Source organism: Capra hircus, assembly GCF_001704415.2.
Source record: "Capra hircus breed San Clemente chromosome X unlocalized genomic scaffold, ASM170441v1, whole genome shotgun sequence".
In the NCBI taxonomy this organism is placed as follows: domain Eukaryota; kingdom Metazoa; phylum Chordata; class Mammalia; order Artiodactyla; family Bovidae; genus Capra; species Capra hircus.
The window spans coordinates 56,570,203-56,596,651 of record NW_017189516.1 but is presented as its reverse complement, the minus strand read 5'-3'; the positions used below and the strand labels follow the sequence as shown (position 1 = coordinate 56,596,651).

General features: G+C 44.0%; 1 protein-coding gene across 2 annotated transcripts in view; it reads left to right on the top strand.

The window, feature by feature from the left end:
• RAB9A (RAB9A, member RAS oncogene family) overlaps nt 1-26,231 on the top strand; it is a 56,142-nt gene extending 29,911 nt beyond the window's left edge. Inside the window, exons 1-5 of one of the 2 annotated variants that reach the window (XM_018043871.1) lie at nt 3,416-3,434; nt 4,151-4,287; nt 18,050-18,140; nt 18,941-18,968; nt 25,162-26,231. In XM_018043871.1, coding sequence (XP_017899360.1) covers nt 25,193-25,804 — 612 coding nt within the window. In that variant the 5' untranslated portion in view covers nt 3,416-3,434; nt 4,151-4,287; nt 18,050-18,140; nt 18,941-18,968; nt 25,162-25,192 and the 3' untranslated portion in view covers nt 25,805-26,231. Of the gene's footprint in view, nt 1-3,415; nt 3,435-4,150; nt 4,288-18,049; nt 18,141-18,940; nt 18,969-25,161 lie in introns of those variants that run through there. The other variant, XM_018043872.1, reaches the window with a different exon arrangement.
• The last annotated feature ends 218 nt before the right edge of the window (nt 26,232-26,449 follow it).

The window sequence follows — 26,449 nt, the reverse complement described above, 5'->3', positions numbered from 1 at the left end:
CTATTCAACACCTACTTGTTATTTTTAAGATAGCACATTAGATCTAGTTATGACTAGAGAAACAAATATAATTTCAGCTTTTCCACCAATACTGAAGATTTTGTAATAGTTTGCATCTTTATTTATAATTTTATTGGCTGCAGCAATGTGCTAGGTTCTTAGTGAACTGCCGTCCCCTCAACTTGCATCAGCCCTGCCCACTGCCATCTTTGGGGCTCAGTATGAATCACCTCCTCACTCACACCTTCTCTGGTCCCATCACCCTGTATTCCCACTAGCTGCACCTCGTTTATTTCCTTCAAGGCCCTTCATCCAATTTATAACGTACATCCATGTACTTACTTACTGAATATCTCCTCTACTCTTCTGAGCTCTCTTAGGAAACAGACTGAATCTATTTCATTCAGCAAGGTAAGGTCATATGATATAATATAAACACAGCTGGAGGATAGAAGCAAAAATGTGGGAGAGTGTCTGGGGACACCCCTGAATTCCTCCAGTGTCTTGTCTACCCGTTGTAGTCTCAGTACTTGAGGGGCCACATTTCTGATTATTTTTCTTGTTGAGTCACTAAGTTGTGTCCAACGCTTTTGTGACCCCATGGACTGTAGCCCGCCAGGCTTCTCTGTCCATGGGATTTCCCAGGCAAGAATCCTGAAGTGGGATGTCATTTCTTTCTCCAAGGGATCTTCCCCAGCCAGGGATGGAACCCAGGTCTCCTGCATCTCCGGCATTGGCAGGCAGATTCTTTACCACTGAGCCACCAGGGTCTGATTACTCAGATTTGTCTTTTAATGGTCAAATTGCCTACCATTGAGTTCTGTGTTTTTCCTTATCTGTGAAAAGTATAATCAATTTAATTTTTTTTACTCTGCCTTAGGTTTGTGGGATCTTCGTTCCCTGACCAGGGATCCACCCACACACCCCTTGCAGTGGCAGCACAGGGTCTTAACCAGTGGACCTCCAGGGAAGTCCACAATCAATTTAATTATGGTCGATATTTCTTATTGCTTATAATAAATATAGTATTTATTGACTATAATAAATATTATAATATTTACTTACTTGTAGCTTTTCATCCGGAGAAGGCAATGGCAACCCACTCCAGTGTTCTTGCCTGGAGAATCCCAGGGACAGCGGAGCCTGGTGGGCTACCGTCTATGGGGTCCCACAGAGTCGGACACGACTGAAGCGACTTAGCAGCAGCAGCAGCAGCAGCAGCAGCTTTTCATCAGAGATACCAGAGGCGATCTCTTTCAGACTCCAGCTTTAAATGGAGTATTAACTCCCAACACTCATAGTAATAAGTAGGTGTTACTTAAGGAAAGGCATGATTAACGCCCAGCAATCTTGACCTCTTTTTCCGTCTTGAGTGATGCACTAGATGTTTACAGAATATAAAGGCAAAAACCCTAATTAGATGAAGGGAGCCAAACTAGGTCAGTTCTTCAATGTTTTGCATTAATAAACAAGTTCATGAAGCAAGAGCAATAGAGACCATATTTATCTAACTTGTGTCAGCTTGCCAACTATACACATCCACAGGAAAAATCCCCAAACTTGCCCTTCAGGGAAGAATCTTTCCACTCAGCCTACTCTCGCATTGTCATATCAATTAGGTAAAGAAGTGGATGGTGGAAGAGACCAGAATATACAAGTATTCTTAAGTGTCAGTTGGCTAGCGACTAAGTAAGAGTTATTTCAGTAAAAGTACCTTTTCATATGCTTTCTTTGGGGCTTCCCTCATAGCTTAGTCGGTAAAGAATCTGTCTGCAATGCAGGAGACCTGGGTTTGATTCCTGGGTCAGGAAGATCCTCTGGAGAAGGAAATGGCAAGCCACTCCAATACTCTTGCTTAGGGAATCCCATGAACAGAGGAGCCTGGTGGGCTACAGTCCATGCGGTCGCAAGAGTCGGACACGACTGAGCGACTAAAGCACCACCACCATGTTCTTTCTTCAGCTGCTGACTGTGGCTACAACTAGATATGTTTATATGGCTCACTCACATTTTGAAACAGCCTATGAATCACTTGTAGGACCTTCTTAGGACCCTTTCTTGAAAATTCTTAGATTTCTCAAGGCTTTCTTTAAGTCAAGATACAATAATTTCATAAGTGCACCTGTTAATAGCTGGTTGGTATTAGCGATTATGACGATAAACCCTTACTGCATCACTCCTTGTCTATGATTATGACATAGATCTAGAATTTTTCAGATAGCATTTCCTTAGTGACCCATGGCTTCCTTGTTGCAATTTAGTCCACTGTATCTAACACTATCTATTTTGGTGTATTTTTGAAAGATTAAAGTTCTTACATGTTTTGTTATGTAGTTTTAATTATGTGTTTTAAAATAAGCTAATGAATCTCTTCATCCTCCCTATTATCAGTAGATTTACATTTTATAAACCTTTACTTATATTTGCTTGGGGAAATACCCTGCATGGATATGATTGTTTTCTATGAAAGAAAAATTCATTTAAGCTTAAACTAGAATTCAGTCACATGCCTCACTTTCACAAGGATTCTAAAATTGCCTTTTATGCTTGTGACAAACTCTCTCAAATGGAACTATTCTAGTACTGAATAATTACATTAGATTCCTTACCCAAAATTGACTTCCTGAAGAGCCAGAAAGTGAAGAGGAACAAAAGAGCCTCTTGATGAAAGTGAAAGAGGAGAGTGAAAAAGTTGGCTTAAAGCTCAACATTCAGAAAATGAAGATCATAGCATCCGGTCCCATCACTTCATGGGAAATAGATGGGGAAACAGTGGAAACAGTGTCAGACTTTATTTTGAGGAGCTCCAAAATCACTGCAGATGATGATTGCAGCCATGAAATTAAAAGATGCTTACTCCTTGGAAGAAAAGTTTTGACCAACCTAGATAGCATATTCAAAAGCAGAGACATTACTTTGTCAACAAAGGTCTGTCTAGTCAAGGCTCTGTTTTTTCCAGTGGATGGAAAGATGTGAGAGTTGGACTGTGAAGAAAGCTGAGTGCCGAAGAATTGATGCTTTTGAACTGTGGTGTTGGAGAAGACTCTTGAGAGTCCCTTGGACTGCAGGGAGATCCAACCAGTCCATTTTAAAGGAGATCAGCCCTGGGTGTTCTTTGGAAGGACTGAGGCTGAAGCTGAAACTCCAAAACTTTGGCCACCTCATGCAAAGAGTTGACTCACTGAAAAAGACTCTGATGCTGGGAGGGATTGGGGGCAGGAGGAGAAGAGGATTACAGAGGATGAGATGGCTGGATGGCATCACCGACTCAATGGACATGAGTTTGAGTAAACTCCAGGAGTTGGTGATGGACAGGGAGGCCTGGCGTGCTGCTATTCATGGGGTCGCAAAAAGTTGGACACAACTGAGCGATTGAACTGAACTAAACTGAAAGAGCCAGAGGTTAATGATTGTGGGCCCAGGAAACAATAAAGGTGAGATCTTTTCTTGGAAAATAAACAAACTGAATCTGCCCTACAAAATATATTTATAGAGGGACTAAAAATCCCTCTCTGGTCTACAGTATCGACCTGCACTTAACTCCGTATTTTAAGTGAGGAATTAAGAGTTTCAATACCGCCTTTTCTCACTGCTTCTTTATGTCTTTTCCTACTACTGCTTTATATTTAGAGGCGAGAGGCAGTAAAAATTTTAAGAGCAAGGAAATTAAAAAAAATAATCAAAAAATCCTGTTATTTCACAATATCACAGATGTTTTCATTTTTCAATCTATTCACTTGTTTATTTGCATATTCATTTCACCGCGTAGTCACAGCATCGTGTGACAGTGCTTTTGCGATCTGCTTATTCCCACTTTACGTCAGCTTTTAAAGGTAACTAGTATCCGTGCTCTCTTTTCCCGGGAACGTAACCGGAGGTCTAGAGAAATAGCGCACCCGAAGAAAACCTGTGATTCAGCTAGAGGGGATTGGCAAGGAGTGGGTGAAGGAAGGGCGGAGGCGACCTCGAGGCCCCGGGCCCCGGGCCCCCCAATCAGGCCCCGCCCCGACTTCCCAGGGCTCCTGCCGGCCAGGCCCCTCCCCACCTTCCCAGGGCTCCGGCCACCCCGGGCCCCGCCCCGCCGACTAGGTCCCGCCCGCTTTCCCCGGGCCCCGCCCCGGCCCGTCGCCATGTTGTTCCCTCCGTGCAGGACGGGTGCAGCTGCAGACTGACCCTCGCCGTGCCGCCGTCTCCTGCCCGCTGGCTCCTCGACCCTCTTCACTTTTTTTCCCCTGCCCTCGGACGGACCGGCCCGGAGCTCCCGAACTTCTTCCGTGTGGCCGTGAGGTGAGCGGGGCGCCGACTCCCCTCGGGGCCGGCCGGGGGTTGGGGCCAGCTGGCGCGGGCGTCAGGGTCTGAGCGGAGCCCGCCGACGGCGAGTGCGGCCTGGGCTTCGGGCACTGGGGCGCGGGGCGCGCGCGGCCATTGCGGGTCACTTTTCCGCTCCCCACCCCGGGAGAAGGGACGACTTGTAGCCCCTTGCCTCCTCCTGTGTCTGACGCAGGTGGAAAGACGGGGTCCCATACCTACACACCCGGGGAGAGAGATACATGCCCCAAGACAGACACCTAGAAGTCCTGGAGACGCACACGGGGAAAGAGATCCATTAGCAGCTGGGATCTGGGAGAGGGACACAGCCACACAAACCCCTAGGGGGGAGAGAGGGCATATGCTACCCGCAGGGAAACACGCATACACGGAGAAATCCACCCAGGCACCCCAAAGCAACCCACTCTGACGTGACTCACAGAGGGAAAGCAGAGCACGCACGATTTGATACTGGCGACTTCTGACCTGCTTCCCAGGTGAACGTTTGCTGAAGTGTTAGTACCACTCTGGAGACGCAGGGGGAAATATAAAACTAATCCTAGGGGCTGGAGGCGGTTTGGGCCGTTATCGGATGCAGACTCTGGCCAAGGTTTCCAAATGGTGTTCTCGTTCTTCCAACTTCGTTTTTTAAAGAGACAAGGTGAAAATTTTAAGTGCCAATGTAATTAATTTAAGTCGAAGAGTATCAGTTGGGTTTTGGGTGTTTTTGTTTTTTTTTTTCAAGTGATGATACATCCCGTGACCAGGGTTCTTTTGAGGAATGACTTCGGGTAGTTTCCAAATCGTCACGTGAACACGCTCTTTATGTAGGATTTCAGTGGCCTGATAAAAATAGATTTTGGTTGCTTTTTAAAAAATTAATGAAAAATTATTTTTCGTGCTTGTCTTTCTCTGCCATCATAATTGTAGTGGAAAATCCCTAAATTGCCTGTAAACTCAGAAACTTTTCAGTGGAACAAAACTCAAGACATGAAGGAAGCTCAGTACTCTTATTCCACGGACCTTTAAGGAGACTGTTTTTCGTTTCTGTTTTAGAACCTTGGGTTGAAGTTACCTTCACTACTTGTCTCAAACTCTGCATCTGGTGTGGCCGTCTGGTGTCTTCAGTTTTTTTGTGTGTGGATATTGTATTAATAGTAAATTCCTCTAGTTTATACTAAAAAGCTTCTGGCTTGCTGACTTATTTACTTTGGAGAGTTTTGTGAGTTGGAGAGATTTTGGGTTTGTCATTTGTAAGGTTAGAATAGACCGAGGAAAACTAAGTAGAATACTGTTGGCCTTGACTCCTGGCCGAGTTCTTGGAGACTAAGGAAATACTTCAGTGCTGTTCGCTCTTGTCCAAGCTCTCCTCTTGCCATTTCTTTCTTCCTCCGTCACTTCTTCCATCTAGACTGTGGTTCTCTGGAGGACTGAAGATAAGAGCCAGGATTCCGAGTAGGCCCCTGTGAATTTAGAGTGCCAGTAGGGGGTTGGCATTTGACAACCTCTGCAGCTTTTTTGGTTCACACATGTGAGAGAGTGCTGCAGGCATCTATTGAGTAAAGACCAGGAGTGCTGCTCAACGTCCTCCAATGCACAGGACAGCTCCTGACAGAGAGTTGCCCAGCCCAGAATGTTGCTTGTGCTGGGGTTGAGAAATCCCGCTTGACGTCAGTCCATGTAACTCCAGAGCTCACAGTCAGTGCTGTTGGTTCTTGTGTAGGAACCTCCTGGACTTGGGAACTTGAAGAGATTTCCCTTGACTAAGAGATATATTCATTCATTTGAAAGAATAAGAGTGACCAAAAATTTTCTGATAACAGAACTCTCCCCCCGCTCCCCGTTTCTGTTTCGTTGGCAAAAGTGTTGGAAAGAACTTGAGGGTCATTCAGGGCCTTTGAACCTGACTTAGGAAATTTGGTTTCAGTATTATTCGAATTGTCAGCAAACATTTTCTGAGTAGTCTTCGGTTGCTGACAAAAAGGTGCTAGTGATACCAAGGGCAGTGGGGAGTCCCCCCCTCCCCGAATCATACAGTCTGATCACAGTCATGAGATGGGGATCTAACTTTGTCCTCCCACAAAGTTCATTACCCAGCCTACTTAAGGTCGTGGGCCAGGTGTTGTTAAACAAAACATTTGCAAACCAGCTCATAGGTACCTGTTTCATGGTATTTACTGTGTGTGGACTTAGGTGAAATGGGGAAAGGTTGATGCATTTTTCTTTTTGTTTTCAATTTTATTGGAGGAGATCATGGCAACTCACTCCGGTATTCTTGCCTGGAGAATTCCATGGACAGAGGAGCCTGGCAGGCTACAGTCCACGGGGTCACAAAGAGTCAGACACGACTGAGCAGCTACCACATAGTTGGTTTACAATGTTGTGTTAGTTTCCAGTGTGTAGCATAGGGACTCAGTTATACATATATACACATTGATTCTTTTTCACATTCATTTCCCATATAAGTTATTACAGAATATTGAGTAGAATCCTCTGTGCTACTCAGTTGGACCTTGTTGATGATTATAGCAGTGTGTATATGTTAATCCCAAGCTCTGGTTGATGTGGTTTTGATAGCTTTGTAAATTGAACACTTGTGAATATTTACAAGAAACAAACTGAGAAGCCATTCTTGTTGAGCATAAAATTCTTCCTTAAATTAGCTTCAGTGGACAATAGTTCTGCATGGATTATATCAATGAATTCAAGAAATAAGCAGTGAAAAATTTTAATTGATTTTTGCATTTTTTTTCTGACTTTTTCCAGCATGTTTTCATCATGCCTAAAACTAGCCCCTTCAGTCCATGTACTGCTTCATTCTGGTGGCAGATGTAACTCCTAGGTGAACTTTGTGAGTGAGAGGAGTCCCAAAGGCTTGGCCCTGGAAGTTCCCTGGTGGTGTAGTGATTTGGACTTGGGGCCTTCACTGCCGTGGCCTGGGTTCAGTTGCTGGTTGGGGAAACTGAGATCCTGAAAGCTCTGCAGCGCGGCCAGGAAAAAAAAAAAAAAAGATTGGCTCTATTTAGGAATTGCTGTGAGAGTGTTATTCATTCGGGCAACATGGCATCTTTTGTGAGGAGCTTTGCTTTTTGCCTTGTGCTGATGGACACTGAGTGTGTTCATTGCCAATGAATAGATTTCTCTGCCTTGTATCAGGAGCTGTCTGCTGTGGGGTAGAGGGGATGCTGAATTATACACCTAAAAATGATTGCTATCAAGTTCAGTCTACCAAAGGGATGTGTGCTCTGTTACTACTGGAGGGGTTTTATCCTGGGGAGTATCAAGAGAAACTGGTGCAGGAGGAGCACCCCCTGCTCTGGGGAGTCTTGCTCCATGTGCACTGGTTTGCTGCTCTGGCCAAGTTAGGTCACCACATTTCTTTCTTTGTAAAATTGAGTTGGTTGTACTTTGTAATGCCTGTGTGGATTTATGACACCAAGTAAAGACATCAAATTATTGGCTTCCAAGTACAGATATACCTCGGAGATATTTTGGATTTGGTTTCAGACCAAAGGTTTTGGTTTACCACTGTTTATGAAAGTTACAAGATGTTTATACTATACCTGTGTGTTATGCCTAAAAAAAAACATACACACTTTAATTAAAAAATACTTCACGGCTGAAAACTGTTGGCCATTGTCTGAGCCTTCAGTGAGTTGTAATCTTTTTGCACTGCTGATATCACTGATCACAGATCATGGTAACAAATATGAATAATGAACAAGTTTAAAATAACGCAAGAATTATGAAAACGTGATGCAGAGACAAGCAGTGAGCAAATACTGTTGGAAAATGGCGCTCATAAACTTGCTTCATGCAGAGTTTGCCAGAAACCTTCAGTTTGTAAAAAGCCCCTAATAACTGTGAAGCCCAGTAAAAGGAGGGCTGCCTGGAGTTCTGCCTCAGGCAAGCTGGTGAAGCAACAGAAGGAAATAAGCCAAATGGAAAAATGTGTGTGTGTCTGTGTGTGTGAGAAACAGGTCTCACTTGAAAGGTAGCTCGGTAATAAATTTGTTAATCAAAACCAAGGAAAAGAAAATAGAGCCTGTGACTAAGTAGATCATCAACAGAACATGTATTAAGAACTTTTTTTTGAGGGGGGTGGTGAACTCAAAAAAGGCCTCAGGGCGTTTGGAGAGCTGTGATGCAGATGAAAGGTCAAGGTTCCCGAGGGAGGAGAGCTGGGGGACCCGGGTGTGTAGGTGAGGGGGGCCTGGTTGCCCTGGGTTGGGGAGGGGAGGCTGGAGCTTGCCAGGGAGTCTGGGGGTGCCTCTGCTCTGGAGAGAACTTCCCCAGCGTGATTCTTGGCATTGCACGTGTTGTGAAGGTGAGCTCCGGGTGTTTGCTCATCCTGGGTTCCTCCATTACCTTCTGTTAATTTTTGACCATGCCGGGTGCAGAGTAGGGCATGCTGGTGCTTATCACAAACAGAGAGAGGATGACGAGCGGTGAGCGAATGTAGGTGAGGTCGCAGCTAGATCAGCGTGGGCTGGGGAGAGCCAGCCCCGTGTCTGGGAAGAAATACAGAATGGAGCGAGGCAGGCCGTGGAGGTTCACCAAACCGGCTGCGCTCAACCTGCTCGTTTCAGTGCAGGGGCTCAAAACACAGGCCCCACTTGTGTCCACGGCCTGATGGCTTCCCAGTGTCTGCTATTGTTAGAGGGGGATGGAGAAACAGTATGGAACAGCTTGCTACATTCATCTCATGGCCACATTCATTATCCAGGAGTGAAGGAGAGCTGATCACAGCAGCCAGTGAACTGACTGCTGGGTCAGTGTGGGCTGAACCGTTTTCATCCCAGGTTCTTGTGAACTGGGCTAGGTTTTGGGGGAACAGAGGCTAAGGTCATTTCCAGAAGGTTCGCTCTTGTGAGAGGGGCTGTATTTGTCAGTGTTGGAGAAGTCTGAAAAAGTGCCTTATAGATTTCTCTTCCTGGCACTTGCTCTGTAGAAGCATATCACAGATAATGGAGGGGTTGACTGCTTTAACAGGTTCGCAAATATCAGAACTCCCTGGAGTGTGGCATGTGGCTAGGCGACTGCTCTCGTGGGTGCAGTCTTGCTCTGGGGTGTGTAATCAGAGCAGGGACTAGGTGGACGCACCTGAACATACATCTGTGGTTTCATTGGAGTCAGAACAGAAGAGCTGCTGGAAGGCCACGTGTTGGTGAATACAAAGCATTTCTAGAATGAGCTCCAGTACTCTTCAGTAACATTGCAGAACGTTTGGGAACAAACAGCTGCTACACTCATACCCTGTTTCGCGTTAATATTTGTGCAGCACCTGATTTTTATCATACTAGCCCCAGGGAACCCCGCCTGCCAAAGATGGGATGTCATAGAAAGGAATGTGGTGTGATCTACCATGAACTAATGAACTCCCTTTTGAGCACCGGTTGTGAAGCGTCCTGCCAGCACCTCTGTGATGCCCTCTGAAATGTCATATAACCTGCCCTGCCCAGTTCCCTGCACACACTGTCTCTTGCTCTCCCCTCCCTCATCATCTGGAGAGTTCCATTCCCAACTCCTGCTGCAAACAGTTAATTAGGAAGTAGGTCTGCTGGTAGGGAGAGGCCCCTGGGTGCCAAGGGGGTGTCATGGGGTCTCCCCTTGTGCTTTCCACCCAGCCGGCCTGTCTGCGTCTGTGCTGAGAAGTGCCCCGTGCCCTCGGGGCCGATTTCTCCTTGACAGCTGTTTCTCCCCAGGTAGGTTCCCTGGCTCTTCAGCTTGTCACTGCTGGACCGTTTACTTTCCATCTTCCTGGTTTTGTTGCTGTCTCTCACCTACAGTTGTTCTCTTGTTGTCCTTTTTGGCTTTGTATATTTTTTTGACTTTTCTTTTCTTTTGATGGGAGTGAAGGTCACACATGTTTGACCTGCCCTGTTCAATTATACCAGGGGGAAGTTATCCAATCTTTATGAACTTGGTTTATTGATCCATAAAGCATGGGTGGTAGCGTCTGGGTTGCAGGTGACTTCAAGGTGCTCTGTGCCAGGTACCTAGTAGACACTCAGGGAACAGTGGCGGCTGATGTTATTGTAGTCATAGCATTTGTTATTTGAGCAAAGACAGTGGCAGTAGGTAGGGGGTGAACTGGACACGTTTCTTGTGTGGGTGAAGTGGGTAAGACAGAAGAGATTTTGAAAATGGGGTAAATAATTAACTTGGTTTTTAGATCTGTTGAATTTGAACTGCCATCTGAATACATCAGATGACTGTATTATAAAAGGGGTGGGAATTCTTATCTGGCGCCCAAGGGGCTGAAGGGTGGAGGTGGACTTTAGGAATCACTAGGTTTTTATATCCCAGGAAGATATGGTTTGGGAAGAGGTAAAGGCATCATTGACACAACGGACATGAGTGAGCAAACTCTGGGAGAGAGGGAAGGACAGGGAAGCCTGGCAGGCTGCAGTCCTTGGGTCGCAGAGTCTGACATGAGTTAGTGACTGAACAACAGCAAGGGCATCAACCTGGTGATATATATGGTCTAAGAGCCTCTTAGAAAAGGGAGCCATTTGGGTTGCAGAAAGCTAATGGGCTGAGGGGCAGAGAAGGCAGGGTAGCTTTATGGACTATGAAGTAGGAAGCATTTTCAAGGTCATTGCCAGGCCGTTAGACCTAACAGAGACAGTACTGGTGACTGAGTCCTGGCTAAGACTTCAAGGTCCCACTGATGCCTCTAGTTAGAGGTGTGATACTTGCAAGACCCTTTCCCATTTGGGCCTCCATTATCTTACTTGTTTAAAAAAAAAATACCCTCAGAAGGGTACTCCTTTGAGATTTGATGCCAGGTAATACATTCAGACAAATTGCTCCATCTTAGAATTCACTGTCCACTGGGTAGGCCTCTGCTGAAGACACTGGTCAGCCATGAGGGTGTGTTTGTAGAAGTGTACACAGCGAAGTCCTCAGGGGGCACGTTTTTCTTCAGTCGCTTTAGGGCTGCGTGCACCTTAGGGGTTTTAGATGAGCACTGAGGAGAAGCCCTTGGATTGGCCTTTGGGAAGTCTCCCGTGACTTCTGCTGACGCTCTGGGGATAGAGAGGTTGAGAACCTCCATTCAGTGAGCAGGTGCAGAGTTGATCAGGCACAGAGCGAAATGTGTCATGATGACAGAGTAAGTCTGGGCTCGGGAAGGTTTTTGTAAGCCAAGTCAGCTCCCCACCTTGGTGGGGACAAACTGCAGCATCAGTGATGGAGACGTGTGATGAAGTGAACTTCCCAGAAAGCTCCCTGCAGCGCTCTGACGTTTCTTCTCGTTTTGACCTGGTGACAGTTTCCCAGCAGAATGGGAGTCTCTAATCTAGTTCAGTCCTAGATGCCGGATATACAGCTGTTCTCTTGAAATAGATCTTCTTGGGAAATTCCACCCCTCTTACTTAATTTCTCTAACAGCCAAGAAGTTCTACCTTGCTGTGGCCTCATGCCTTGTGGGGAGTGTTGCTATACTGACTCTTCCCTGAGCTTACATGGAAGTTTCTCCAGCCCTCACCCCTTTCTGCTTCAAATTAAAGATCGCAAGCAGGTTTCTGTCCTAACTTGAAGAGACGAGTCAGAACCAGGGTTCCCTTAAGTTACAGCAGATCATCACAGATCATGTTCAGTTTGTGTTTTGTTGCTCTTAATATATTTTTCTAACTTGCACGTTCACATTCACTTCTTTCACAACACAGTCTTCTTCCTGAAATACCCTGCTCTGCTTCCTAGTGTAGTATTCCTCTTTTATGACTTTTACCCATTTCTTTGCATTTTAATTTTGTCCCCCAAAGTGCAGCCTTAAAACTATCCCCACTCTTTTCTGTCAAGCATTTCAAGTGCCATTTTCAGGTGTCTTCATTACAGGTGAATTTATGCTTGTTCCTTTTGAGGACTTCATTAAATAAAATGAAGAACAAAATGTTCTCCTCACAGGATTAGCAGTTTCCTGTGAATAAGTCTCTTGATTGAACTGTCACAGTTCATGGTCCAAGTGTAATATTAATGAAGTCTTATGGGTAAGGGAGAGAACCTCCAAACAGTAATGGCAAGTAAAGGTAAAAATCTTGAGGGTCTTATTAACTATACACGTTAATCACATGAAATGTACAAATGTTGCAGATGCGTATTGATCGTTGCTTTTTTTTTAAAACAATATTTTTAATCGATCATTTCTTGAGGTGCATACTCCATTAAGAATCTGATGAAACCTTTTTGATTCTTTCCAGAGGAAGGCTCAAGCACAGTTCACTCACCCTTGTCTCACCTATGATTCTAGAAGGTGCATTTTCCCCCTGCAGCTCTTTCATGGATTCTCAGTTAAGCACACTCCATGCCTGTACTTTCCAATGCAGTACTCATGTAGCAACTTAAATGTAACCGAATTGAAATGAGATTAACATTTTACTTCCTCAGTTGGACCAGCCACACTTCAAGCGCTCAGTAGCTGCATGTGATTTGTGACTACTATATTGGACATAAGAACATTTCCTTCATCACAGAAAGTTGTGTTGGAGCACATGGCTCTCTATTTTCAGGATAATTTAAGAAAATTGAGTTCCTTAACCAAATCTATGTTTTTCTCCTCTCTTCTCCCTACCCATTCACTCCACCACTGTTAGTGATTAGTTAGTATATCTAACTACAAAGGTGCCTTGTTTTAAGCAAAACTGAGAGTTTATATTTCTTAACAGTTCAGTTAGATGCCTGCTCTTCATAAAGAGCACTCACGGAATGACTTCTTGAAGTAGAATGAGCTGCTCTGACTTGGTGACAGAGTGTGCTTTGATTTGTGCAGTCTTTCCTTCTCTAGCTGTCTCCAGGCAGTGCTCAGTGGCCACCTAGATAATGTGTTTTCATGTGGCAAGTTGTGCCTCCCAAGTTGGTCTGTGCCTGTGCTATTTGCTTAATTCGTTTTGTTATGCTCCACTTCTTGCTGTAGAGATAGTGCCTATTATTATACTTAATGACTTCCTTGACATGCCTTGTTCAGCAAGACACCCAGGAAGACCGGAAATAAAAGAGTGGAGTTAAGAGGCTGTTAAGCGAGACACACCTGTATTAAGAGATATGGAAATAAATACAGCCTAGGTGAAAATAGAAACAATGGAGGGATTAACCATGCTTTTGTGGCCTTGGTTAGTTTCTTTGAGCCTCAGTTTCTCAAGCTGTGATATGAAATAAAGTGGCGTGCCTCTAACTGGGACATTTAACAGTGAGTGCAAAAGAAACATGTGATTTTGAAAAGAAGGAAAAAAAAAAAAAAGATCTGTTCCTAAATTTAAATCAGGAGTAATAAATTCAGTTTAAATTTTTGGAAATGAGAGTTAGTCAAGGGGTTTCAGATATGAAAACCTGAGAATTTGAGGAAGCCGTTTATAAACCTAGCATCCCTTTGGCAGCTTGTTAACAGGAATGTGGGTCTTCAGCATTTCCTGTTGCATTCCAGAGTACTTATTTTAAAGTGGTTTTCTCATTTGAGTTTCAAGTAAGAATCAATTTTTTTTGTCCTCTCCCACATATTTTAATAGACCTCAAAAACAGAATGGGGGGAAGAACTGATTGAATAGAGAAACAGAAAAGTGTAAGTCCGGAAAGTACAAATAGAAAAATAAGAATAGAATAGCAAGAAAGAAGGAGGAAGTAGTTTACTCATTGTTCTCAATTTAGCGTTCGTTTGGTGCCTCAGCGTGTGGAAAGCTTTGTGCTAGATGCTGCAGACCCCAGAAAGGGCCAGTGAACACGTGGCAGTTGGTGGTGTGTGCCACTCGCAGGGGGGTGACAGTGTAATTAGGAAACTGTAAGGGAATGAGAGCTGCAATAGAAGTGGAATGATTATGAAAATGAAGAGAAAGATTAGGTTGTGAGGGACTTGGCAAAAGCGGGCCTTTAGATAACTAGGAATTTCATAGCTCTCAAGATGTGGGGAGGGAACCCCTAGTGTAAGATAAGGGCCTGAGCAAAGGCAGGACAGTAAATGCCTGATAGGTTTGGGGGTGCTGACCTGTAGGGTTATAATTGGGACAAGCAGATAGGTATGTGAGGTTGGAGAGCTCTTTGAATGCCATGCTCAGAATCCTATATAATAAAAGTAATAAAGAAAGAAATGGGTTTTGTTATGTGTGCAAATGGAGGCAGTTAGGTCCATGACCAATAAAAAGGGTCTACCTTTAATCCATACAAACATTTCTGTTGGAGATATATATTCTCCATGCTTGGATTTGACTCCCCCTTGGTTTATTGTAATAATCAGCTTGGGAAGCCAGCATGGAGAGAGAGACCAGAGAAAAGGCTCCTCTACACTATCCGTAAACAATTGATAGTGCAAGATAAAAGTGCAGGATTGAAAAGTTGGAAAAGAGTGTTATAAAAAGGAAAGGGCTGGCATTCAATGCCCTCTTTTTCTCTTTAGTTTTGAGGTATCTGTTGAAAACAGTTCATTTTCTTTGCTGCCAGTAACCTGCTTAACCAGCTTCCCGTTCAGATGCGTGTGTACTGTCGTTAACCTGCATTGTTGCCAGCACATGACCTTGTAATCCTGACGGAGTATTTATTGTGTGTGTAACTGGTTTATTGAAAAGGATATTGCTGAAGGGACAAGGAGATGATTTGTGGCACGTATAAATTAGGGTCTCATTGCTAATTCTCAGGCCGAGTGTGTGTGTGTGTCAATAAAAATATGTCTAGATTATTTAGTTATAATTCACATACAATAAAGCTCACCTTTTTAATGTGTACAGTTCAGTTGTTTTTAGTATAGACACTAAATCATGCAATCATCACCACTAATTCTGGAGTATTTTTGTCATATACCTTCCCCCCCACACACACACAAAAAGAAACCTGTACCCATTAGCAGTCACTCCCCATTCCTTGGAACACAAATTTACTCTCTGTCCCTGTGGATTTGTCTATTTTGAACATTTCATATAAATGGTATAATGTATGGCCTTTTGTGTGGCTTCCTTAAACTATCATGTTTTTAAGGTTCATCCATGTAGTTGCATGTATCAGAACTTCATTCTTTCCTGTGACTGATTAATCTTCCATTGTATGGAGAGGCCACATTTTTATTAGTTATTCATCAGTTGATGCACATTGTGCTGTTTCCATGTTTTGGCTATTATGATTAATACTATGCTATTCACGTACAAGTTTTTGTGTGGATTTTTTTTTATTTCTCTTGAGTACATACCTAGGAGAGTACTGCGGGCCATGGGGTCGCAGAGTTGGGCACAACAGCTGAACTGAACTGAACTGAACTGAACTGAACTGAACTGAACTGATGGTAACTCTGCGTTCACCTTTTTGGGGAACCGCAGATTGTTTTCATTGTCATTGCACCATTCTGCCTTCCCTTCCCTGGTGGTTCAGATGGTAAAGCGTCTGCCTACAGTGTGGGAGACCTGGGTTCCATCCCTGGGTTGGGAAGGTCTCCTGGAGAAGGCAATGGCAACCCACTCCAGTACTCTTGCCTGGAAAATCCTATGGAAAGAGGAGCCTGGTAGGCTACCGTCCATGGGTCACAAAGAGTCGGACACGACTGAGTGACTTCACTCATTCTGCCTTCCCACCAGCAGTGTATGTGGTCTAGTTTTCTCACATCCTCAGCAGCACTTGTTATTGTCTGCCTTTTGGGTGTGAAGTGGTATCCCATTATAGTTTTCATTTGCATTTCATTCCTGGCTAATGATATTGACCATTTTTGTCCATTTTTAAATTGCTTTTTAAATTATTATTTTAAGAGTTCCTGGATACAGGTCCTTTATCAGATTAATGATTTGCAAGTATTTTCTCCCATCCTGTGGATTGTCTTTTCACTTTCTTGATAGTGCCCTTTGAAATACAAAAGTTTTAGGTTCTGATGAAGTTCATTTGACCTATTTTTTCTTCTGTTGCTTGTGTTTTGGGTTTCATGTTGAATTATTTTTAATATAATCTGAGTTATAGGAAACTTTAGGAAGCAGTTGTCCTTAAGGTCTGATGGATAGCAGTATTTGAAGAAAATTTAAAAGAAAATTATTTCTATTTCAATTACAGCATTCAGTCAAGCTAGGCTTTAAGTGAAAATGAAGTTTTAAAAAATGCTTCTGAGTTTGCCAACCCCTGCCCACATTGCAGATTCAAGAGCAAAATAAATGATTGTTGTTGCTTTAAAAGAATACTTTTGATATTTGAAAAAGGAGTATGAGTGTGAAATCAAGTCAGGACTTGAAAAACTTGGTGCTGATTGTTCGAGATTTTCTTGCAGACTTTCATGTTAACCTATGAACTTTTTACATGGTGTCATCATGGCGTACACGTTCTTTGGATTTATTACTTAATGCATTTCTACAGACCCGTGTCTCCAGTCTTCTCAAGGGCTGCAGAGCATCCCCAATTATGCATTTAGGTCATTTCCATTTGCCCCACTGGGAACATTTTTGCAATTTTTTTTTCTCCTTGCTTTCTTTTTTTTGAGGGCGAGTAGTTTTAGAATGATATGGGGATGTATTTTTGGTGTAGAGTTTAGAAAATGGATGGCTCAGGGAAAAATCTGGGCATTTTTATCATGGTATAAGACATTTCCCTTAACTGAATCTTTTTCGAGATCTTGCCTCTTTACAAACGTGAAGTTGCCCTGGGAGGCACACTGATCTCAGTATTGCCTCTGCATGCAGAGGTGCCTGCGGGGGCTGCCAGGAGCGCAGGGGCAGGGCTTCCGGGGAGCTGAGGTCTAGCCGCCTGGCCAGGGGTGAGCAGGAGGAGGGGTTTGGGGTGAGTAGCTTACTGCAGTCTCTAGTAGGAGGCCAGCCACCCCAGAGCCCGCTGACACCGTCGGTAGTTGGAGAGGGATGGTAAGTGAGCCACCACCACTCTGCCCCAGGCCTCCCTTCTGCCCTCCCCGCAGCCTGCTCTTGTAATTGCAGACAGATGCTTTTTTGGACTCCGCATCTGCTCAGGGATGCAGGTAGGCTCACTCCGAGGGCATGGGCAGAAATCTTGTGGTGGCCTGCCCCTGAAGTCCTGTGGCCGCACAGCTCGTTCCTCACTCCACCCACCTCCCCACGGCGCCCCCCCACTGCTGGCTGCAGGTGCCCTGTCCACCTTGGGCTCTCCCTGGCCACGTGGGTGCCTTCTCACCTTGGTCCCGCTTCCTGGTTCCAGTCATCCCCCCCCCCCAGTTCCTTCCTCCTCCAGATGGAGCTGTGCAGTGGTCAGAGCCACTTGGCAGGGTCAGAGGCCCCTGGGGTGGACACTTCCCGAGCTGTGTGACCGCCAGCAAGGAATGTCACCTCTCTGAGTCAGAGTCCTCACCCCTAGGATAGCTGGTGGTGAGTGGATGCAGAGATGCAAAGTTGGTGGCCTGAAGGGCTCAGTCATTGTGAGGGTGGTGGTGGTTTTGTCCTTAACTCCCAAATGTCAAGATTTTGAAGGGTATTGTGTTTTTCATTGATTGAATTTATAAGTTGAAGGCTGCTTCATGTAAGTCCCGCAGAAATGCCCTTTGCTTTTAAAGAATGGAGGGAGAGGAGTTTGAAACTGTTGGTTTAGGTGGAAAGAGGCTAGTGCTTTAGCACAGCCTAGTTGGCCTAGGAAACCTCTGCACTGAATTTGGTGTGTGGGACTAGGCTCCTTTGACTTCCTAATGTCAGCCTGCATTGCCCTCTCATTTGTTCTGCCTGTGACTCTTCCAGAAATTTGGCTGAAGAAATGGCCATAAAAGAAACTTGTCTGGTTTCTATGAAACTATCAGTAAAGGCTTCTTCATGTGTTTGTTCCGCAGAAGCTGTCTGTGCTCAGGTCATCAGCCTGGCACAGTGGTGAGCCGTTTTCCCTGGTGTCCGTGTCTCAGTGAATCTTTCCTCAGCCCTCCGGTAGGTCCTGCTGTCGCCAGAGTCCCCAAGCTGCAGGGTGTCCAAGAGCTTGGCCACGGGTATGGGCTCTTGGCCTTTGGCACGGGGAGCCAGTTCTCCTTTCTGCCAGTGGCTTTTGTTAACTCAGAAAGTTTCCCCTGTGCTCTGGCTACCCAGAAAGAAGCTTCAGGATATTCTGCGCTGCCTTAGCCCAAATTTTCCTGTGTCACATTAGGTGCCTGTCCCTTGAGTGGTCTGCTGACTTTGCGACCCCATGGGCTGCAGCATACCAAGTTTCTCTGTCCTTCACTATCTCCCGGAGATTGCTCAAACTCATGTCCATTGAGTTGGTGATGCCTTGATTTTATTCTCTGGAATATGATTAATTTAAATCACTCAAAATTTGGGCAGAATTTGAATGAAATGTTTTACATTTCATATTAACCAGATTTTATATTTGTCTGAATGGGATACTTAGAAAAGTAGGGTGGATGGGGATTTGTGAAAAACTACTTAAAAAAAACCAAAGTGTAGTATTCGATTCTAGGGCTACTTTTAGGCTGAGAAAGGTCATGGACAGCTTGCAGGTGCAGTTTTCCTTTATTTATTTATTTATTTATTTTTTAATTGAAGGATAATTGCTTTACAGAATTTCGTTGTTTTCTGTCAAACCTCAACATGAATCAGTCATAAACTAAGACTCTAGCTACTAATATAAGTCAGACATTTCTTTTACTTTTTAATTATTGTGTTTACTCTTAAAATTATGAAAACAGACAATGTATATTACTAAGGTGAGCTTTCAAATTTTTTCTTTGCAGACGATGATGTTTGAACTGAACAATTAAGGTAAGACTTATGGCCTGTGTGTTACACTTTTCTTATTTAGATTTCTTTATAGTGTATGAATGAATGAATGAATGAAGTCGCTCAGTCATGTCCGACTCTTTGCGACCCCATGGACTGTAGCCTACCAGGCTCCTCTGTCCATGGAATTTTCCAGGCAAGAGTACTGGAGTGGGTTGCCATTTCCTTCTGCAGCGGATCTTCCCAACCCGGGGATCGAACCTGGGTCTCCCGCATTGTAGACAGACGCTTTACTGTCTGAGCCACCTGGGAAGTCCCTGCCAAGGGAACGGGTTTGGCGGAATCAGCAGGGAAAGAAGACCCTGTTGAGCTTGACTCTAGTCCGGCGCATTGAAGAGACATGTAGTTTTCTTTTTTTTTTTTTTTTTTAATAGTGTTTAACTGATTGCTAAAGTCATATTTTAGCTTGGGTGAAAATTATTGCCTTTGGGCAGTCCTAAACTGAAGTATAAAAGGCTTCATATTACATTTTAAGGTAAGTCTTGAAAAGAACATAGCAGGATACCTTTATTCATTCAGCTTATACTAAAGAGGTTTCAAAGGATTTTTCTGTTTTTAGAGAAGAAAAAGGGAAAAATTTTAATGTTCATAAACTAATTATGTTATGTTAATGATAGATTGCATCAAGCTAACTTTTGTTAGATGTCAGTGGGAAATAAGATAGTTTGTATAATTATCTTTATCATGTGTGTCTATATTCAGTGCTGCAGCTAGACTGAGAGAGTTGTGTATGTCTATATTAGTTGTTTGAGCAAATGCCAACATACTCCCAAATAGGATATCTCAGTTCAGTTCAGTTCAGTCGCTCAGTCGTGTCCGACCCCATGAATTACAGCATACCAGGCCTCCATGTCCATCACCATCTCCCGGAGTTCACTCAGATTCACGTCCATCGAGTCTGTGATGCCATCCAGCCATCTCATCCTCTGTCGTCCCCTTCTCCTCCTGCCCCCAGTCCCTCCCAGCATCAGTCTTTTCCAATGAGTCAGCTCTTCGCATGAGGTGGCCAAAGTACTGGAGTTTCAGCTTTAGCATCATTCCTTCCAAAGAACACCCAGGACTGATTTCTTTTTTTTTTTTTTTTGCTAGTAGAATTTTCTTTTTTTTTTTTTTTAATTTTTTTTTTTTTTAAATTTTAAAATCTTTAATTCTTACATGCGTTCCCAAACATGAACCCCCCTCCCACCTCCCTCCCCACAACATCTCTCTGGGTCATCCCCATGCACCTGCCCCAAGCAAGCTGCACCCTACGTCAGACATGGACTGGCGATTCAATTCTTACATGACAGTATACAAGTTAGAATTCCCATTCTCCCAAATCATCCCACCCTCTCCCTCTCCCTCTGAGTCCAAAAGTCCGTTATACACATCTGTGTCTTTTTTCCTGTCTTGCATACAGGGTCGTCATTGCCATCTTCCTAAATTCCATATATATGTGTTAGTATACTGTATTGGTGTTTTTCTTTCTGGCTTACTTCACTCTGTATAATTGGCTCCAGTTTCATCCATCTCATCAGAACTGATTCAAATGAATTCTTTTTAACGGCTGAGTAATACTCCATTGTGTATATGTACCACAGCTTTCTTATCCATTCATCTGCTGATGGACATCTAGGTTGTTTCCATGTCCTGGCTATTATAAACAGTGCTGCGATGAACATTGGGGTACATGTGTCTCTTTCAATTCTGGTTTCCTCCGTGTGTATGCCCAGAAGTGGGATTGCTGGGTCATAAGGTAGTTCTATTTGCAATTTTTTAAGGAATCTCCACACTGTTCTCCATAGTGGCTGTACTAGTTTGCATTCCCACCAACAGTGTAGGAGGGTTCCCTTTTCTCCACACCCTCTCCAGCATTTATTGCTTGCAGATTTTTGGATCGCAGCCATTCTGACTGGTGTGAAATGGTACCTCATTGTGGTTTTGATTTGCATTTCTCTAATAATGAGTGATGTTGAGCATCTTTTCATGTGTTTGTTAGCCATCCGTATGTCTTCTTTGGAGAAATGTCTATTTAGTTCTTTGGCCCATTTTTTGATTGGGTCGTTTATTTTTCTGGAATTGAGCTGCAGAAGTTGCTTGTATATTTTTGAGATTAGTTGTTTGTCAGTTGTTTCATTTGCTATTATTTTCTCCCATTCAGAAGGCTGTCTTTTCACCTTGCTTATATTTTCCTTTGTTGTGCAGAAGCTTTTAATTTTAATTAGATCCCATTTGTTTATTTTTGCTTTTATTTCCAGAATTCTGGGAGGTGGATCATAGAGGATCCTGCTGTGATTTATGTCTGAGAGTGTTTTGCCTATGTTCTCCTCTAGGAGTTTTATAGTTTCTGATCTTACATTTAGATCTTTAATCCATTTTGAGTTTATTTTTGTGTGTGGTGTTAGAAAGTGATCTAGTTTCATTCTTTTACAAGTGGTTGACCAGTTTTCCCAGCACCACTTGTTAAAGAGATTGTCTTTACTCCATTGTATATTCTTGCCTCCTTTGTCAAAGATAAGGTGTCCATATGTGTGTGGATTTATCTCTGGGCTTTCTATTTTGTTCCATTGATCTATATGATTTCTTTTAGAATGGACTGGTTGGATCTCCTTGCAGTCCAAGGGACTCTCAAGAGTCTTCTCCAACACCACAGTTCAAAAGCATCTATTCTTCGGCGCTCAGCTTTCTTCACAGTCCAACTCTCACATCCATACATGACCACTGGAAAAACCATAGCCGTGACTAGACGGACCTTTGTTGGCAAAGTAATGTCTCTGCTTTTGAATATACTGTCTAGGTTGGTCATAACTTTTCTTCTAAGGAGTAAGCGTCTTTTAGTTTCATGGCTGCAGTCACCATCTGCCCTGATTTTGGAGCCCCAAAAAATAAAGTCTAACACTGTTTCCACTGTTTCCCCATCTATTTCCCATGAAGTGATGGGAATAGGATATCTGGGAGGCCCCAAATTATATATGGGAAATGTAAAAAAATGTACCTATTTCCTGGTGTGTGAGTCCAGCATATCCAAAATCCCACATTATTATGTAAGAAGACAAGAACTATCAAAGTATCCTGATAAAAGTTATGATTACAAATCTCAAGGAATTTCTAAGACTTAATTCGGTAGATATGTAACCTCTCGTTTGGGTGGAGGTTGTTAGATTGCACAGTCTGGTTTATAATGTGATGTAAAGATACTAGCAAGTTGATGCTGTGCAGTGGAAGTTTATGTCTAGCAAACTAGACACTTAACTAGAGTCCTGGGATAAATGATAGACTAGAATTGAGCACGTCTTTTACACCCTTGCAACACAACATGAAATGTCTGTGTTTATGTATCTTGAAAACCCTGGGAAAGGAACAGTTCTCGAATGAGGGGCTACTGGGGGAAGTTTACAGTGTTAGGGATGACAGAGCGTTCTGAGGGCCAAGTTACAATGGCACCCCACTCCAGTACTCTTGCCTGGAAAATCCCATGGACGGAGGAGCCTGTTGGGCTATGGTCCATGGGGTCGCTAAGAGTCGGAGACGACTGAGCGACTTCACTATGACTTTTCACTTTCATGCGTTGGAGAAGGAAATGGCAACCCACTCCAGTATTCTTGCCTGGAGAATGCCAGGGACAGCGGAGCCTGGTGGGCTGCCCTCTGGGGTCACACAGAGTCGGACACGACTGAAGCGACTTAGTAGTAGTAGTAGTAGTAGTAGTAGTGGGTGGGGTTGCCAGCAGGGGGAGCAGCGTGGGCCAGGGTAAAGGTGAGTATGTGGGCTGAGCCCGTGGATCTGAATTTCACTTCTACTTGACAGTGCATTTCTGAATGGCTGATGGTGAGAATGGGGAACAGGACCAGGTGTCTTGCCTTAGAAGTTGGACTTAGACCTGAGTCTGGAAGACCACTAAAGAATGTTAAGCATTAGCAGATGCTTCCCCAGTAGCTCAGTGTTAAAGAATCTGTCTGGAATCCGCCTGAAATGCAGGAGTGACAGGAGACGCGGGTTTGATCTCTGGGCTGGGAAGATCCCTTGGAGGAGGAAATGGCAACCCACTCCTGTATTCTTGCCTGGAGAATCCCATGGACAGAGAAGCCTGGCGGGCTGTGGTCCTTGGGGTCGCAAACAGTCGAGCAGGACTGAGTGACTAGTACTTTCACTTTCCCTATGTAAGAATAGTTGTGTGCATTTTTGGTTTTGATGCTCTTTTTTCTGGGTTGAAGTCATGTGAGCAAGATTCCAAAGAATTAAACATGGAACCGATTTAGTGCACTGTTACTGTGTCAGGAAATAAAGGGGTTTGAGATAGTTTCAGTTTCCTTTCTGACAGTAATTTAGCCTGGGCAGTGGGCAGAGCCATGTGCTGAGGTTGGAAAGTCTCTAGCTAGTATGCTCCCTGATTGCCTCGCCAATTTAAATTGTTTATAGTAGTAATTACTGTAGTAAGTAATGTCAGAGAGCCAATAAGAGGGGCAAGTTGCCACATGTTTGTAAGAATAGTGTGGTAGCATGTAGTAGGAGATGAATTCTTGCTGGTTATGGGGAGTGTTCAGTTATGCTGGCTTCGTTATACTGGGTCATGCTCATGTATACCAGGAAATTGCCAGATAATGTTTGTTTACTGCAATGATTTATTTTTTCTTTTGGTTGACGTGGCTCAGCATGTGGAATCTTATTAGATCTCCAACTAGGGATCGAACCTGGGCCCCTTGCAGTGAAAACATGGAGTCTTAACCACTGGACCGCCAGGGAGGTCCCTACTGCCTAGTCAATATAACAGTTATTGTTCATGCCTTAACTACCTTCCCATTGAGGGATTCACATTATCTACTTTCATGGGAAAATTAATTGCCATTTTTGCTGTAGGGCTGTGCTATCCAGTACAGCTGTTTGCTCTTTAAATGTGACTATTTAAAGTAGTTAAGACTATATAAAATTTAAAATTCATTTCCTTTCTCCCACCAGGCACAAGTTCAGTGCTCAATAGCCACATGTGGCTAGTGGCTGTCATATCAGACAGTCCACATGGAGGGTGCCTCCTTCGTTGCAGAAAGTACTGTTAGACGGTACTAAAAATTGTCTGCTTCCAGAAATTTTAATATCTTAAAAAGCCATTTTATACTGAAATATTTACAGACTACATGCTATAATTTGATTCAGAATAATTTGGGAGAAGGGAAAATGGAACACTATGGAGGAAACAGGATTTGCTGTAAGTTGATAATTGGTGAAACTAGGTTTAGGGCCTATGCAGTATCATTATATTATTCTCATTATTCCAAAATTGTGTATATTTGACATTTTCCATAATGAAGAGTTAAAATAGAAGCCTTAAATACAAACAATGCTCCCACCAGGCTGTAAATAGGTGTCTGAGTCTTCATATGCCACCCCACCCCACCCTTGCCCTCCTCACTGGTGCACGGGGCAGTCTAGTCCTTCCCAGGGCTTCCCCTCAAAGCATGGGCACCATACCACATTTTGGTTTAAGGTTCATTGCATCCTCCTTCGAAATACAAGTAACAAACAGCCCAGGCTCGCATTTGTTCAGAAGTGTTGGAGCTGCCCAAACGAATCTGGTGGGTAGAATGTGCTAGGTTACTATATTATGATAAAAATTCCATTGGTGCTGCCATTAATGTTAGCCAGTACAAAAAAGTGTCCTCAGTGAAGAGAACAGAGTCCTTTACTCAAGTGGTTGGCTTTGGTCTGTTCACAGCCAGATCAGTGAACTCTGTCCCCTGTTCCCTGCTTGCCAGCTCCTATGGTGATAGTGTTGGGAGAGAGACAGAGAGGATTGGCTAGAAGCCCCCTGGCCTGAGAGGAAAGCCATCAGTGAACCATGCCACCAGAGGGCGATTTGCAGTTGCTCTGGAAATGCGCCCTCTTCGGTCTCCTGGTGCCTCTCTAACAAATGGTGGCAGGGCTTGTTGTGAGCTGAGAGGATGGTTTGGGGGTTAGACTCGGCTTTGACTGCCAGCCTCAGTCAAGGGTAACCAGAGGAAGGGGAAGAACGAGCCCTCAGCAGTGGTCGTCGGGAGTGACGGTAGGATGGAGCCTGGCGCGAGGTGCAGAGCTCAGTAGCTGACATCTCTTGCTGTCACGTATTCCCTGCGTTTTCTTTCCCTTAGTACTGATGCTCAGAGAGGCACGTGGAATTAGGTACAGGTCTAAAGGAATGTAATGGTACTCTTCTGTTTTACAGGGTTCCACAGTCAGAGATCTTGAGATTAATAATGGCAGGAAAATCATCGCTTTTCAAAGTCATTCTTCTTGGAGATGGTGGTGTTGGGAAGAGTTCTCTAATGAACAGATATGTGACTAATAAGTTTGATGCCCAGCTCTTCCATACAATAGGTGTGGAGTTTTTAAATAAAGATTTGGAGGTGGATGGACACTTTGTCACCATGCAGATCTGGGACACGGCTGGTCAAGAGCGCTTCAGAAGCCTGAGGACACCGTTCTACAGAGGTTCTGACTGTTGCCTGCTTACCTTTAGTGTCGATGATTCTCAGAGCTTCCAGAACTTGAGTAACTGGAAGAAAGAATTCATATATTACGCAGATGTGAAAGAGCCCGAAAGCTTTCCTTTTGTGATTCTGGGCAACAAGGTTGACATCAGCGAGCGGCAAGTGTCTGCAGAAGAAGCCCAAGCCTGGTGCCGGGACAACGGTGACTATCCCTACTTTGAAACGAGTGCAAAAGATGCCACGAATGTCGCAGCAGCCTTTGAGGAAGCAGTTCGAAGAGTGCTCGCTACCGAGGATAGGTCAGATCCCTTGATTCAGACAGACACGGTCCGTCTGCACCGGAAGCCCAAGCCCAGCTCGTCTTGCTGTGGAAGTTAGAGAGGTAGCGACCTGACCAGCTCACCCACATGCACAGATGGGCTCTGGGCGGAGAAGAGGGTACGCGTGTGCAGCGACGCATCACATACTCAAACATTAACCGTGCCTGTCAGCGGGTGGGGGAAGCGACACATCCCCTCACGAGAGAATCCATTTACTCAGTAACGGCGCCTGACACGCACCCATTGTAACGGCTGTCTAATAATGTTTAATTTAAATATGTATGTTACAGAGCTAATAAATGAAATGACCAAGACTTTATAATTAAAACACTTGAGTATCCTAGAAGTTACTGTCTTTTCCCTGGGAATATGGAGAACTACTTTTTCTATGTGTATATTTTTATGTAATTAGCATTCTGTTCTGGTTCAGGGAAAGCATGTCCTAAAGCAATAATGTTAACTATTAAAGATCAAAATTGAATGCATTTGCACTGTGATTATTTGATTTGATTACTACTACTTTCTCTTTATGTTCATTTTTTCACTCTGCGTATCAGAATTGATCTCACTAGTAATCACTTGTCATTTGTGTGCCATACGTGAGCCACACCCCCTTCAACACAGAAGCCAGCTTTTATCATTTTTGGAGGAAATCCTACTTCTGGCTGGTACTTAGTGTGAGGGTAAACAAAGACCTCTTTAT